We start from the raw sequence: 14671 nt of genomic DNA, 5'->3' as shown, positions 1-14671 counted from the left end.
AGGTTGGTCTGTCGGTGCAGGTGGGTAGTCCATGGAAAATGGGGGTCGCAAAGGCCTTCTCTGACACAAGAGGTTATTCCTTAAATCAACTTGTATGCTGTTTATGGGCTCTGCAGAACTAAGACCCGAAGTTCTTCAAACAGATCTCCTCCCCGAAACATGCACACCCCCTTTTTTTTTGGCAAATAATTTTACTTTCGTATATGGGGAGTATTGCAGTCCACAAGCTTTCCATGATTTTCGGGGTGCAGTTCTTTTTGGAGATTGGGATTCCCAGTTCTGCTTGAGTGATGGTGGTGGGAGAGAATTTTGTTAGCGCCACTCCCCTAACTCCTCAGTGTCTCAACAGAAGCGACACTGGTAGTATAATACTGGAGCAAACTGAATGGGAACAGCTCCTCCACTCCCAGATCTTCAGATCTGTGATCCTAACTGGAAGGTCCAGGAGACGGGTGCTTAGCAGGAAGTGGGCAAGGGATCTTGGTTCATCCCGGACTCTTGTCAACCCCTTTGCCATGGCAGATTCAGGCTCTTTTCTACTGCACACAAAATCCACACAGCCTCCCCCAAGCTGGCACGCTCCTTAACGCCGCAAAAATGGACTTCGAGAGGTAATTTGCTGCCTTCCACTTCTCCCTGAGGACAAGCCAATTCAAGAGCAGCTTCAACAAAGCAAATTGGGGAGGGGCGGGGAGAGAGATGCTATTTTAATTGTACGTTTGTTCCAGTTCTGTAGGGTTCAAGAAGTACAGGTTCATTAATATGCACAACGACAGGCAGTCCAGAACAAGAAAGCTTTGGTCGCTCACCGTTCATTCATTGCGAGATGCAAATGAGCGGCTAATTCCAGTCGCGCAATGCACATGCATGCACCTCCAAGGAGTCTAGATCGTTGACTCTCTCATCTCCACTCCCTCCCCCTCCCCATGAGTCCACTCAAAATACAGCTGTAATACATTACTGCATTCAAGAGAGGAAAAGGGGGTAGAGGGCAGAAGGGATGGAGTTACTCCAGGTGTAACTACAGGAGCTGCAACATGCGACACTGCTAAAAAAATATCGCATTTATGTTTCAAGCTACTGTCCTCCACCTGGACGCTGGGAGCACAAGCCTCAGATCTGTGCAGGGAAAGAACTTGCCAGAAAAATGGTATTGGGGGTAGCAGCCGCACTTAAGGGCCAAACATAGCCGCCGCCTCCTAGGCTACAGCAGCCTTGATCCAGCAGTGTGTTGTGCCCAGATGAGAGGGTGGCACAGGGGTTTCTCCAGTCAGTGTGGCATCAGGGGCAGCTCCCGGCTGCTGGAGTGGAAGCAATGCTACAGTGACGGGAGCCTTTGCTGCTGCTTTCTGCATGCATATAGGCAACGGGAACGCTCTCCACCAGCGGCAAAAGTGCAATTGCATCGCGACTCTTGCTATGGCTAATGGACTGGCTCCCACGACCCCCTTGCGTGGGCTGAGATGGCATGCACCGCCAAGCAGCCGCCAGCGGTTCCATTGTAAGTGGGACATAGTTTGGGCAAAATGGGATGGTGCGCTGACTTTCCCCGCCCTGTTTCGGAAGCCTGGTTGCTCCCTTCTGAACACACATGCGAGTGATTTTCAGAGGGAACACAATAGGTGTTAAGAGCAAGTGAAAACCTGAGTTATAGCAACTTCAAACACATGCCGACTCTGCAACGCCCGCTCAATTTGGAGAGAGTGCCAAAGCCAACACTTCTTGCTTCTCAAGGCTCCTGCTTCTCTGGCCAAGCTAATAAAACCCCAGGTTTCTGCTGGTTTCTGCCTGGAACGTACAACGGGCAACCCGGTTAACTGCCCAGGATTTATCAAGGCCAGAGCAATGTAAGTGGCTCTCAATCTGCAATGGCAGTCCAGCCCCTGGGCCAACCGAGAGGCAGTGGCCACCAAGAAGCTGCACCTCGACTTCTTGAGAAGGCACTCAAAGGGTGCCACCAAGTGCCACGCTCAGGTCTCCCAGCCTCTCCTTGGGGCACCTTACGTCAACCTGGCACCCTCCAGATCAGTGCTTCTCAACCTTGGGTCCCCAGATGTTTTTGGCCTACAACTCCCATGATCCCTAGCTCGCAGGACCAGTGGTCAGGGATGATGGGAGTTGCAGGCCAAAAGCATCTGTGGACCCAAGGTTGAGAAAGGCTGCTCCAGATGTTTGGGACTACAACTCCCATCAGCCCCAGCCAGCACAGCGTGATGGGAGTTGTAGTCCCAAACATCTGGAGGCCACCAGGTTGGCTAAGGGATGCTTCAGAGCTAATTCAGACCCCACCCTTGCACCAAGCAGGAGTACACTTGCCCGGGGTGCAGGATTATTGATAGGTATTGGGGAGGAGTGAGCAATGCAAGCCGTTCAAACAGAAGGGACCACTCTTCAGAGCACATCCACTGTAATGCAGAAAGTGGTTTTCCCCACGTTCGTTCTCAAGTGAGGTAAAATAAAAGGGGGCGTGGGAAAGGGGTGGCCCCCAAAAGAGGGAACATCTGCCTTGAATGGAAGCAGATGCACGATGCGAAATGACAATAAATAGGAAGCTTTCCAGCCCCCCACCCCGGCCCCCCGACAACCACCACGGCTCCATCAGCCTGAAACAGGTTAGCATCCTTATACTCCTCACCCGTTAACTGGGCACAGTGCGGAAAAGGCCACGGATTGCCCAGGGTAACTGAGGAATGTAGTTACGCAAGAGGCCAGCTATGCTAATTTCCCTCTGCTGCCTTGGTTCTATTTAAAACCTTGGGAACACTTGCACACAGATCTGCCACACAGATCCACGTGAAAAACATTAATCTTCCCAGAAAAGGGAGGGTGTTTTTTTTCCAGGCAATGTGCTGCAGTGCATAGCACCCAGCCATACTCAACAGCATCCCTCGATTTAATACAGTCAGGTGGATGAAAATAAAGCGGCAAACATAACCCCAGCCCCAATGAAGGTATTGTATTTGGAACAGAGCTCTAAAGAAGAGAGAAATAAATAGAATTTTTTACAACACTGGGTTCCTGGAGGAAATTGAGTTAGCTTCTCCTTAAATCCTGGGGGTTTAACTGCCGAGGGCAGAAAATTATCTGTAAGTGCTGCAGCTTTTCTTGTACAACCAGGGAAGGGGTGTGGGGAAGAAAATCAAATACCACAAAGCGCTTTCCACATACAAAAAGCTGAGTGTTCTTTGTCTTCCCGTGGCTTTTCCCTACTGCCAACCTTCAGTGGTAGAGGCGGACGGATAATGGATTCGCAACCAACGGCCTTTAGCTGGACAGGGGAGGGAGATGCAAAAACGTGGGAGCCAGGCGGGCACGATGGGATTCGCAAATCTAAGACGGAGTGGATGTCAAAACAAGGCCAACTAAGACACTGCCAACAGGAAGGGCTGGATGCTCCCCAGAAACATGGCGCCCGGTGCTTCGAGGTGTCCTTTGCGACACAAACCTTGCAAAAAAACCACACCTCTGTCCTCCTCCCAGGTAATCCCTTGTGTTTAAAACCCTAAAGAGGCAGTTCAGATGTCCATGCATCAAATACAGGTCCCGGGCTGGGCTGGAGGCTGCTGTTTGCGACTTCGTACCGCTCCCGACTTCTCTTTGTAGGCAATAGGCATTTGTTGTGAAATGTCCACCAACGCACTAGCTACTGCAAGACCTGGAAGGAGAAGGCGGAGAGCAGGGAGTTACAGGCAGAACGGAGAACAGGGGAGCCCAGCCAGCATCACCACACCCATCCAACTTAGACTGGCCAGAGACCCAGTGAGGTTTCTGCCTCTTGGTGCTCTGTGCACCCTGGCCAGATTCCTTGCACCCACCTCTGACGCAACTGGTCTCCACACTCAGTGGAAGGTGGACCAACCCTTGGCCAGGATTCAGAAGATGGGGTGGAAGATGGCAACGCGAGCTTCCAGAGAGAACCCAAAGCTTACAGACACCTCTTAAGGCAGGGTGACTCTGCCCTTGTGAAGTTAATTAATTAATTAATTAATTAATTAATAATTTATTATTTATACCCCGCCCATCTGGCAGAGTTTCCCCAGCAACTCTGAGCAGCTCCCAATCGAGTGTTAAAAACAATACAGCATTAAATATTAAAAACTTCCCTAAACAGGGCTCCCTTCAAATGTCTTTTAAAAATAGGATAGCTGCTTATTTCCTTGACATCTGGTGGGAGGGCGTTCCACAGGGTGGGCGCCACTACCGAGAAGGCCCTCTTTCTGGTTCCCTGTAACCTCACTTCTCGCAATGAGGGAACCGCCAGAAGGCCCTCGGCGCTGGACCTCAGTGTCCGGGCAGAACGATGGGGGTGGAGACGCTCCTTCAGGTATACTGGACCGAGGCCATTTAGGGCTTTAAAGGTCAGCACCAACACTTTGAATTGTGCTCGGAAACGTACTGGGAGCCAATGAAGATCTCTCAGGACTGGTGTTATATGGTCCTGGCAGCCGCTCCCAGTCACCAATCTAGCTGCCGCATTTTGGATTAATTGCAGTTTCCGGGTCACCTTCAAAGGTAGCCCCACATATAGCACATTGCAGTAGTCCAAGCGGGAGATAACTACAGCATGCACCACTCTGGCGAGACAGTCCGCAGGCAGTTAAGACTTCCCTTGCATGCATAGACAGGCTTTGGTGAAGAGACCAGACTAATTGCGTTTCCAACGGTTTCTGCGTATGCTGTTGAGGGAAGTGAAGGGCAGATGGGGCTCGTCAACCTGGGAAGATAGCCCATTTAGGAGAAGGAAAACTCTTATCCTAAATCTCCCATTTCCTTGCAGGATATCTTTGGGAGAAGAAAAGGCTAACGGGTAAAGCCTACACAAATCCAGAGTGGATCCACTAAGATGGTTGGATGCTGCCTTGTACACATCCTTTCCACAACTCCTGCAGCCAAGTTGGTGCAAAACACATTGCGCTGCTTTCCTTTGGACCAAGGTTGAGAGGAAAGTATTGTGGTCTGGCAGCCCAAAACCTCCACAAACACTGCCCAGGCTTGCGCCCTAGGGAGGTATCTTTGGTTACTTCTAATGATGCGGTTTGACTTCTACGGAAGTGAACTCCATTGTCTTTCAAGACAGACGGGTGCCAACAACAAGCACTCTCAACAAGACAGGAAGCAGGAAATGAGTGCCTCTATACCGACAGCAGCACTTGCTTCCATGTGCCGGGGCGTACAACATGTCAGTTATATGCCTTTAGCGCACGCAGTTCTACCAGCCCATTGCAATTCCTGTACATGGGCGTGCAAATCGGCACAAGCAGCCATCCACGTGGAGGTGCTCTGAAAGGAATGAGTTGCATTTAAAGTGGCCCCAAGGAAAGAAAAGCGAAAAAGGGCCGGGTGGTCTTAGACATCGAATGGCTGTAGGACGGGGTTACTGGACGACAACTTCCAGCATACGGCAAAAAAACAGAAGGGCACCATGCTGTGGAAGGACGGTGGTTGCTTACCTGATTGCCCTGGTGGGGGGATACCTCCCAGGCCTCGTGGCAACCTCACAAACACCGAAAGAACAGCAGCTTTGTTGCCAAAACAGGGCTCCAACGCTATGGGTTTGGGGACAGTCTGCAGGGGAGAAAAGAGAGCATAATTTACTTCATGCCAGTTTCACCTGATTTTGCCAGCTTAGGAGCTGACCTCTAATCTTCAACCAAACCGCAATCCAATCTGCAGCCACAAACTCCATGATGCGCTATACCTGGACAGAACCAACGCAAAGGGCCATAAGAAGCGCTCACAGAATAGAACAGAGGCAGCATCCATTTTTTATTTTTAAAGTCAAGGGAAAGCAATCAGCAGCTGTGTTTTCTTGCATCTGATTTATTTATCTTTGCTCAGCTTTCTTTAAGCAATCTCTCCGTGGTTAAATACAGGTTTGTGTGCACACATTCCCAGAATCAATTCAGCCAATACTTTTTAGCAGGCACAGCAGAAGCCAAGATTCATCCGTGCCTTTGCATAACCGGGGAGGAGGGCGACGGCAGGGTGCAGAAGGAAGAGTAATACCGAAAAAGAGCATCTGAATTACAGGCTCTGGGAGTTGGAGCAGAACGAACGCTTAGAGGGTGACAAGTTCCCCATCCTCAGGTACAAGGCAACTCCTGGGAGCACAGGAGGCTGCCTCATACAGAGTCAGACCATTGGGTCTGCCTAGCTCAGTATTACCTACACTGGCTGGCAGCAGCTCCCCAGGGTTTCCCAAAAATCACAGACACAGGTGGCATTCCTGAGTATGAAATTCATTTTTCTCTCTCAAGCTCATGCCGCAAACCTCTAGCCCTCTGCTATGTCACGCTGGTTTCTTCTGTGCAGCTCCTGAAACATGTCTAACATGCACTTAGCAGGGCTCCAAGACCCTGTGGTCGAAAATAAACTGGAAAGTGTTTCCATCTATATTTCACTTTGATAGATCAGCAGCTCATTTTAATGGGGCATGTAATTAAATCGAAAAGGTACTATGGAGCTGTATTTCAACATCTATTAAAAGTAGCAGAGTGTTCTCAACAGCAAAGTAGCTGGGAACAAGGCTCAAAAACTTGGGTCTTTGTGTGAGCAAACTATCAGAGAAGCAATTACAAAAGGAAAGGAAAGGAAAGGAAAACACTGTTCTGCTTAGCGGCTGGTACGTTTTGTTGCTTATAAAGTTTCAGCTTCAAGCAAATTCTTTTTATGACGTCCTAAACGGAGCAATTATTGCCTTTTTCGTTAGGTGAGGCATTATAATGCAGTACTTCTGAGCCAAACAGAAACTAAAGATGTTAAAAGAAAGGGAGAAGGAACCAAAGTCACCATTAAGTTAACAAATGCCTAACAAGGCAGTGACAGAGAGAAAAACCAAAATTAGTGCCTTTACGCATCTCTAGTATTAAACGGATAACAAACACACTGATGGATTAGTCCCTGCAAAGCATTTTGCTGTCTGCCACAGGGAGGCTGATATTTACAGCAGCCTGTGCCCTGGAATCTCCACTCCCTATAGAGTTGCTAAAGTTCAAAATAATTCTTTTCTTACAAAAGCAGTGGAGAACAAACTTGCACCATATATTCTGCCGGAACTCAATTACTAGAACTAATGGGCATGCAGTGCCAGGCAACTCCAAGTAATACATTGCCCATGGTGGCATCCAGCATGGAGAGAGAAATAGACAGAAAGAAGAGGAAAGAGAAAGAGGAGACAAGTATATATAAATAGTGTAGAAGAGGAAGGGTGGGGAATTGGAATCCGGCAAGCAGACTGGATCTTTGCCTCCTCTACGGGCCAACTTTAACAGGTGGGCAGGTCCCCTAGCTGCCAATCACCCAACCAAGTAACGAGTTTTCCTTTGAAATCAAACCAAGCAGTCAAGGGCCCGCCAGCTGATTGGCAGAGCCTGCTAACTCCACTTTCAGCAGAGCACCACATGTTTACCTGCCCTGCCTGTAGGGCAGGTGGGCATGGCTTGCCTGAAAGGGTGTCACAGACCAAATGGGAGCAGAGTAGGCATTCCACACCACGGTTTAGATTAGTGTTCTTCCACCTTGGTTCTTCCGATGATGACGGACTACAACTCCCATCATCCCCAGCCAACTTAGCCAATGGTCATGGACGATGGAAGTTGTAGTCCAACAGCATCTGAGGAGCTAAGGCTGAAGGACACTGGTTTCAGGAAAAGGAGAGAAAGCCAATGGTCCAGCTGTTCAAGCAAGCAACTTACAGGATGTGCAGGTCCATGATCTTCATTAACATTTTAATTGATATTAAGCCGCCAGGACAGAGTTACGATAGCATGTTTATTTTTTAGGCTACTTTGGTTTAGGTGCATTCCTTGTAGTAGAGAATGAAGACGAAAATACTTAAGGACAAGCCTTCCGTACTAAAAGAACATGCAACCCCCACCATATCCCTAATCCCCAGGTAATGTATGAACCCGTTTCTGCAAAGGAAATGAGAAATGCACCACATTCACTCAGAGGGCTCTGGTTGGCCACTGTGGGAACAGGATGCTGGACTAGGTGGGCCGTTGGCCTGATCCTGCAGGCTCTCCTTAGGCTCTTGTTTTCTTAATGTGCATCTCATCAGGTGAGTCACAACTGAAGGGGAACTCCATGGAGTTCATCTTCCCTTACCCAACCTGCAGGTACCTACTCTTCTCAACAGAATGGCTAACGCCGCAGAGCTGAAGAAGGCCTTCCACTTCCGCACCCAAGAGGCTGTTAGTGTGGTCCAAGAGCCTTTGCTTTGACTCCCTCTCCCAGGAACAGGAAGCCTAACTAGATAGCCCAGCTCCCACAGTGACAGAACAGGTTTCTTGGATCTCTGCCCAGACCAAGCTTCCTACTAAATATGGTGGCCTGTCTGACACTCCCCCGCCCCCTTCTTAGGGGTGTCATTTTGCAAGATGCCGTGGAAGTGTGCTGAGATACCTCGGGGGGAACTTTCCGTTCTGCCCCATTACTTTTCTTCGCATAAATTCACCAAGTCGCAAGGTCTAGGGATTGATAAACACATTCTTTATAAAAATAGACGTCAACAACAAAAAACAGATTCCCCATACTCGTTCTGAGAGCGATAATCAGTCCTAATTAAGTATTGTGAAACACCAGATGAATCAGTGAGTTGGGTTATCCTTTTTCAAATCCAATTAATGGTGATAGGCAGGGCCAAACACTTAAAAAAATAAAAATTCAGAATGACCACTGAACATGAACCCAGGGGAAAAAATCCTCCACACACTTCTTCTCCAACCATGTCCATTAAATCCCCCCATGCAGTAGTAGTAGTAGTAGTAATAATAATAATAATAATAATAATATATTATTTATACCCCATCCATCTGGCTGAGTTTTCCCAGCCACTCTGGGAGGCTTCCAACAAAATTTTAAAATACAATAGTCCGCCAAACATTAAAAGCTTCTCTAAACAGGGATGCCTTCAGATGTTTTCTTAAAGTCTGGTAGTTGTTTGTCTCTTTGACACCTAGTGGGAGGGCGTTCCACAGGGCGGGTGCCACTACAGAGAAGGCCCTCTGCCTTGTTCCCTGTAACTTGGCTTCTTGCAGCGAGGGAACCTCCAGGAGGCCCTCAGTGCTGGACCTCAGTGTCCAGGCAGAACAATGTTGCATAATAAACTTAAGGGCACAAAAGGATCCCTGCTGGATAGGACCAAAGGTCCACCTAGTCCAGAATCCTGCTTTTTACCATGATGGCCATCCAGATGCCTCCAAGAAGCCCACAAGTATGTTTTGAAGGCAATGCCCTTTCCTGCTCTTGCCTCCTCTAGCACCTGCTATTCCCTTCAGCCACCATGGCCCATAGCAATGGATAGTCCTCTCTTCCTCCATGAATCAGTCAAGGCCCCTTTGAAAGCCATCCAGCCTAGTGGCTGGGAATGGGGTGGGTCAAGGGGCTCCCGTTCCTTCCTCTTCCTCTTCCTCCTCCCATGGAGGGTGTGCAGAGGAGGGCGACCAAGATGATTAAGGGTTTGGAAACCAGGCATTATTAGGAACAGTTGAGGGAGTTGGGAAAGTTTAGCCTGGAAGAGAAGAGACTGAGAGGAGATAGGATGGCCATCTTCAAATATCTGTAGAGCTGTCACATGGAAGAGCGAGCAAGATTGCTTTCTTCTGCTCCAGAGGATGGGACTCGAACAAATGGCTTCAAGTTACAAGGAAGGAGAATCCGACTAAATGTCAGGAAGAACTTTCTGGTAGTAAGTGTCAGGAGTTCACCCTACACTCGAGTAGGACCCTGGCAGAGCCACATGCCCGATTGGCATGTTCTCTCCCTCCGGGTCGATCGTTCGGGAGCTTCAAAGCTTTCTTCAGCCCGAACATCACAGTGACCGATGCCAACCAACACCGGCACACTTAGGGATCCCCAGAGTTTGTGCAGCTTGCGTGACAGACCTCAGCAACTCAGCACTGTGGGTAATCTACTTTATTTACATATAAACACACATGGAGCACTGCAACATGGCTCCCTCTCTCTCTAGCATCAGACAGCAAAGAGAAAAAGAACAAAGGACAACAGTCCCACTTCACGGAACACAGGAACACCAACATCCTGTCTCCGTCACTTCCCACTCTGTGGGATATACCGTCATGTGAAACACAACAATCTTATGACTGCAATCATGGATGTTACATGGATGTAACATTGCAGCTGTTTGACTGTGGAGTGGTTTTTAAGCAGAGGTTGGATGGCCATTTGTCATGGATGCTTTAGTTGAGATTCCTGTATTGCAGGGAGTTGGACTAGATGATCTTTGCAGGTACCTTCCAACTCTACAATTCTATGATTCTATGATAATCACTGTTACACATTTTCTACTTGCATTTTTGTGGTAGCTGTTTCGCCACGAGGCAGCTACAAACGTGTCAGGAGGAGGAGTGGGACACATTTTCTACTTGCATTTTTGTGGTAGCTGTTTCGCCACGAGGCAGCTACAAACGTGTCAGGAGGAGGAGTGGGATCATTTCAGCAAAGCGCTCATAGTGCTTTGTGCCTCCAAAGGCCATCACAGCCCTGCCCCACTTGTGAGTGCAGAAAATGCATGAGCTGAAGTCCCGGCCCCACCCTTTGAAACCCTACGATCAGAGTCACCCAGAGGTCATCACAGCCACTGCTCTGCTGCACCTACCAGGAACAGTTGTCCCAGGTTTGCAAAAACTAACTCCATGCCTTGCTAAGCTAGCTAGAAATAATTCATTAAACAACAAAGGTTTGTTTCCTCCTGCCGCTCCTGTATCTAAGGAGCCTTTTTAGAATAAAGTGAAATTTTAGCGGAGCTAATCCGTTTTGCACACCTCAGCTGCCCGCATAATCTCCAGCTCTTTGTGGTGGGCAACAGCGTCCCCCTGCCAGGTGTTCAAAGGGCAGCGTGTTCCTTTCCATGAATTAAAAAGCGAGGTGATGTCAGCAGAGGCACCAAGTGGAACACAGAAGCCAAGAGCAGTTTGCCTCCTTTTGCTCTGATGTCCCTGCACATTAGAATCTGCTCAAAACCTGCCCACTGACACGGCTTGCATCGAGTGAACTGGTAGCCTTAGAGGCATGTTTTTAAAACGCTGCAGAGGAAGGGGTGCTTTTGTTTATTAAAGGGGAGGACTCGTAAGTTCAGAAGGCTATACTCCCCCCAGTCTGAAGTGCTTCATCAGAGGTCAGCCCCAGACACATCCAATTTTTTTTTTAATATATAATTTTATTAATTTTCCAAAACGATTATACAAATTGCACAAATTTCCATACATTTGATTCCTTTTTTACTTCCTTCGGCTTCTCTGATAATCATCCATATTTACCTCTCAGTTACGCATTTCTCTGATTATATTGCCATTGATCTTCCCTCCCACCTCTATTGCTTTTTAACAATATATCTCAACTTTTACAGTGCTTCTTGAAACCCCACCAGCGTTGTTTGCACGTCACATATTCTTTTCAGATATTCAACAAATTTCCCCCAATCCTCGATGAACTTTTGGTCTTTAAGATATCTAATTTTTCCAGTTAATCTGTCCAATCCTGAATAGTCTGTCAACTTCAGTCTCCATTCTTCTATCGTCGGAATTTCTTCTTGTTTCCATTTCTGGGCCAGTAGAGTTCTTGCATCCATCCAAATCTGAGCCTGGGCTCATACTGCCTTGAAGCAGGATCCGGTCACCGCCATCCCTTCTGTCTACCAGCTAGATCTCCCCCCCCCTCGAAATTTGCAGCTTAGCAGCAAGGTTTCCAGTCCCCTCTGTCCCCCCCCCTCCTCAGGATGCAGGAACCCTGGAGAAGTAGATTTGCCAGAGCTTCCATTACCAGGGATGCGACCATTGCAGCGTGCTAGGCACTGGAAAGATGGAGAGAAGGAGGGAGAGGAAGGGAAGAAGAGGAGGAGAAACTGTAGAGAGACACCCTGCTGCCACAAGTTTGGGGAAGGCGACGGTGTCCAGGGGATCTCCAGAGATGGGGAGACTGCATCATCAACTCCTCTTTTGAAAACCCTTGCAAAATCCTCAAGACAGCACTCCCCTCCTCCCGAAGCATTCATAAAGGAAGATTACAAGAAGCAGAAATCAAGGCGAATCTAATTCACCCAACACAATTCATAATGCTGCCCCAAACCAAACACTGAAAACTCAGAGGTGGTGTGATTCCGCGAACGACACACTGGACGTGATGCATGTGCAAAAAACACAGGAATCTGAATGTTAGCCGTTTAGGGAGAAAAACCACAATCCCCAGATAGTCAGTACCTTTATTAAGGGTGAACTGACCAATGGATATTACACTCCCAGCCTCCCTCTTCGGGGGGCAACAACACAAGCACTGCTGTATCTTCCTTTATGGGGTGGGGGGGTTGAGAAGAACTGCTTGAGGGAAAGTAGAATTTTTAATAGAATGAAGACAAAAGGGGGAAAGGTTTAATAAGCCAAAAACCATCCATCTGGTATGGTATGTTCTCTTGTGTGTGTTTGGGGTTTTTTAACAGTCACGTCTAGTTTTGGTCCATCGAGATCAACACAGGAGAAGGAGCAAAAGTGAGACAAGGATCATCAGCCGCTGAGGCAGCTCCCAGCAAAATTAATGAGAAGGAGAGGAGAGCTGATGAAGACAGAGACCAGCTGAAAGAAAGGACCTGAACTGGCTGGTGGGCAGGGACAGAAAGCCAGTACAGGACAGAGGAGAGGCAGGATTCGGTGGGGGAGAGTTTGGCAGGGACCCACAACGGTGTGTTCATAGGGGGAAATCAAGCTCTTCTGACTCCGCTTAGAGCGATCTGCTACCCACACGCCCTGAGGCTGTGGACCTCATTGGCTTTGCTAAAAGTGCATGGTGCTCAGATACAGACATTGGGAGGGTCTTGTTTTGCACCAGTGGGTCACACTGCCAGGTGACCTCCTGGTTATACCCAGCTCCAAGATTACATGAGGACCTACGCGCTACTAGATAGATTGCGCCGGAAATCTGGTTTTATTTCCTCAGTACAGAATGTTAAATTGCCAAGCAGCTTACAAGCTTTGCTAATCTTAGATCATTCACACCTGCCGATTATAAAAGCTACTTCAAAGCAATATTCTTCTCGGAATAAGTGGATGAAGAAAGCTCAGCTCTAAATCTGATTCGGAGCAACTCTGCCAAAAAGAGAGAGCTGTATTTCACAGGTATCTAATGACAAAGCAAGCCGATAAGCCTTAGAGGGTCAACTTGCCACACTGGCCCTTGTGAAGCAAAGGGGTACCAGATGCAAAACCAAAATGGCTGCCCACCGGCTAGCTGGAATATAAAAGAGGGGGGGTAGTTGGGAAGGGGGTGGGGAACCACTCCTTTAGGCTGCTAGTCACGCGTTGGCTTAGAAAGACGTCATTCCTACTGGGTAAATCGCTCTCTCTTTTCCTTCTTACGCACTGCAGGAAATATACTAATTGAGACTACTGTTCCAAAATGAGTCCAGCTGCAAGACGTTCGCCTAGGATGCAATTAGCTTAATCTGACCTGCCAGTTGGCCAGGCACAAAAGGAAAGTGAGAGACCCTTGCTGACTAAAATGACCCATTTCCTACTATTTGGCGGGCCGCTAGTAAGTTAAGCAGTCGAGGGCAAATTTGCACGTGGCGTCTGCCTGCACAGCCACCATATCCATGCAGAAAAAGCTCTGGGGTGCTCCAAACTCTGGTTCCCCACAGGATCTAGCCCTGCCAGAACAACTGGGTGGCAAGGAAGCAAGGAACAGTCTGGGGTGGGAGGCCTACTGAGAAGAACTGGCAACACTGGGGAGGAACAAAGCTCCTTCCCCCTCCCCAAAGCAATCTGTTACTCCAGAGGCAGTGGGGGATGCTGCCCCAAAATATCTGAGGGCCACATTTCCCATCAACTGCAGCAATAGGCCACAAAGCTGCTATAGGAGCAGGTGGGGAGTGGATGGCTCCCTTGGCCACTTGTCCAGAAGAGATGCATCCCAGAGATTCTTCCCTTTGGCCTGAAGGGGGCGGAGCAGGTCCTCTTCCTTGACTGCTGTTCTTGCAATGCAGCAAATAAGGCTCTGGTCTCCCCTCTGCCTCACAGTGCCCACTGGGGCACACCTTTGCACACTGGCATAAAAGGACCGTGTAAAAATTAGCCAGGAACGTGCCTGTGGAAGCTGCTCCTCTCCTTGCAATTCCCAAGAGCGTGAAATTGGGGTAGGATACAAATCTGCCTAATTTTCGAACAAAGTGGTGCCCGTGACCATTTGTACAATATTCACATAATGCAGCCCATGTGGGTGTGTCCATCCCTACACAGATAACTGGGAATTAAAACCATTGTGCGGGGACAGCCCAAGAGTTTCTGCCACCTGAGCCAGACAACCCAAATGGCCAGTCCTCCTCCCCACCTCCCTGGAATACGGTCAGGGTCCCAACTAAACCACATTGGCAATTTACACCTGACCTACACCATCCAGGGATTATAGTCAGAGGTGTTACATGAGCACTTGCACACCTGAGTGTCTTCTGCTTACAAAATAAGCAGAGCAAGGAAAAGGAAGGGGGGGCAGCTTGCAGAGAGACAAATTAGGTCCTTTTTTGTTTCCCGTGCTGAGAAGCGACGGGCAAACCATCCCCGCGCCCCCTGCAGTCATGCCACTTCCGTTTAAGTCACAGATTCTACACTCTCACACATGCATACACAAAAGTTAAGAGGGTTTCGATAGCTTGTACATCCATGAA

The 14671-nt window shown here is 48.6% G+C and overlaps 1 protein-coding gene across 1 annotated transcript in view; it reads right to left on the bottom strand.

Moving 5' to 3' along the window:
• Positions 1-2941: 2941 nt before the first annotated feature.
• The window catches only part of ATRN (attractin), a 166958-nt gene continuing 155228 nt past the window's right edge, over positions 2942-14671 (bottom strand). Inside the window, exons 28-29 of the mRNA XM_053402098.1 lie at positions 5451-5565; positions 2942-3655 (exon numbers count right to left, since the gene is read on the bottom strand). Coding sequence (XP_053258073.1) covers positions 3531-3655; positions 5451-5565 — 240 coding nt within the window. The 3' untranslated portion in view covers positions 2942-3530. The remainder of the gene's footprint in view (positions 3656-5450; positions 5566-14671) is intronic.

The sequence above is a fragment of the Podarcis raffonei genome, chromosome 9 (genome assembly GCF_027172205.1).
Source record: "Podarcis raffonei isolate rPodRaf1 chromosome 9, rPodRaf1.pri, whole genome shotgun sequence".
NCBI lineage: Eukaryota > Metazoa > Chordata > Lepidosauria > Squamata > Lacertidae > Podarcis > Podarcis raffonei.
This window is presented reverse-complemented; position numbering and strand designations above follow the sequence as displayed.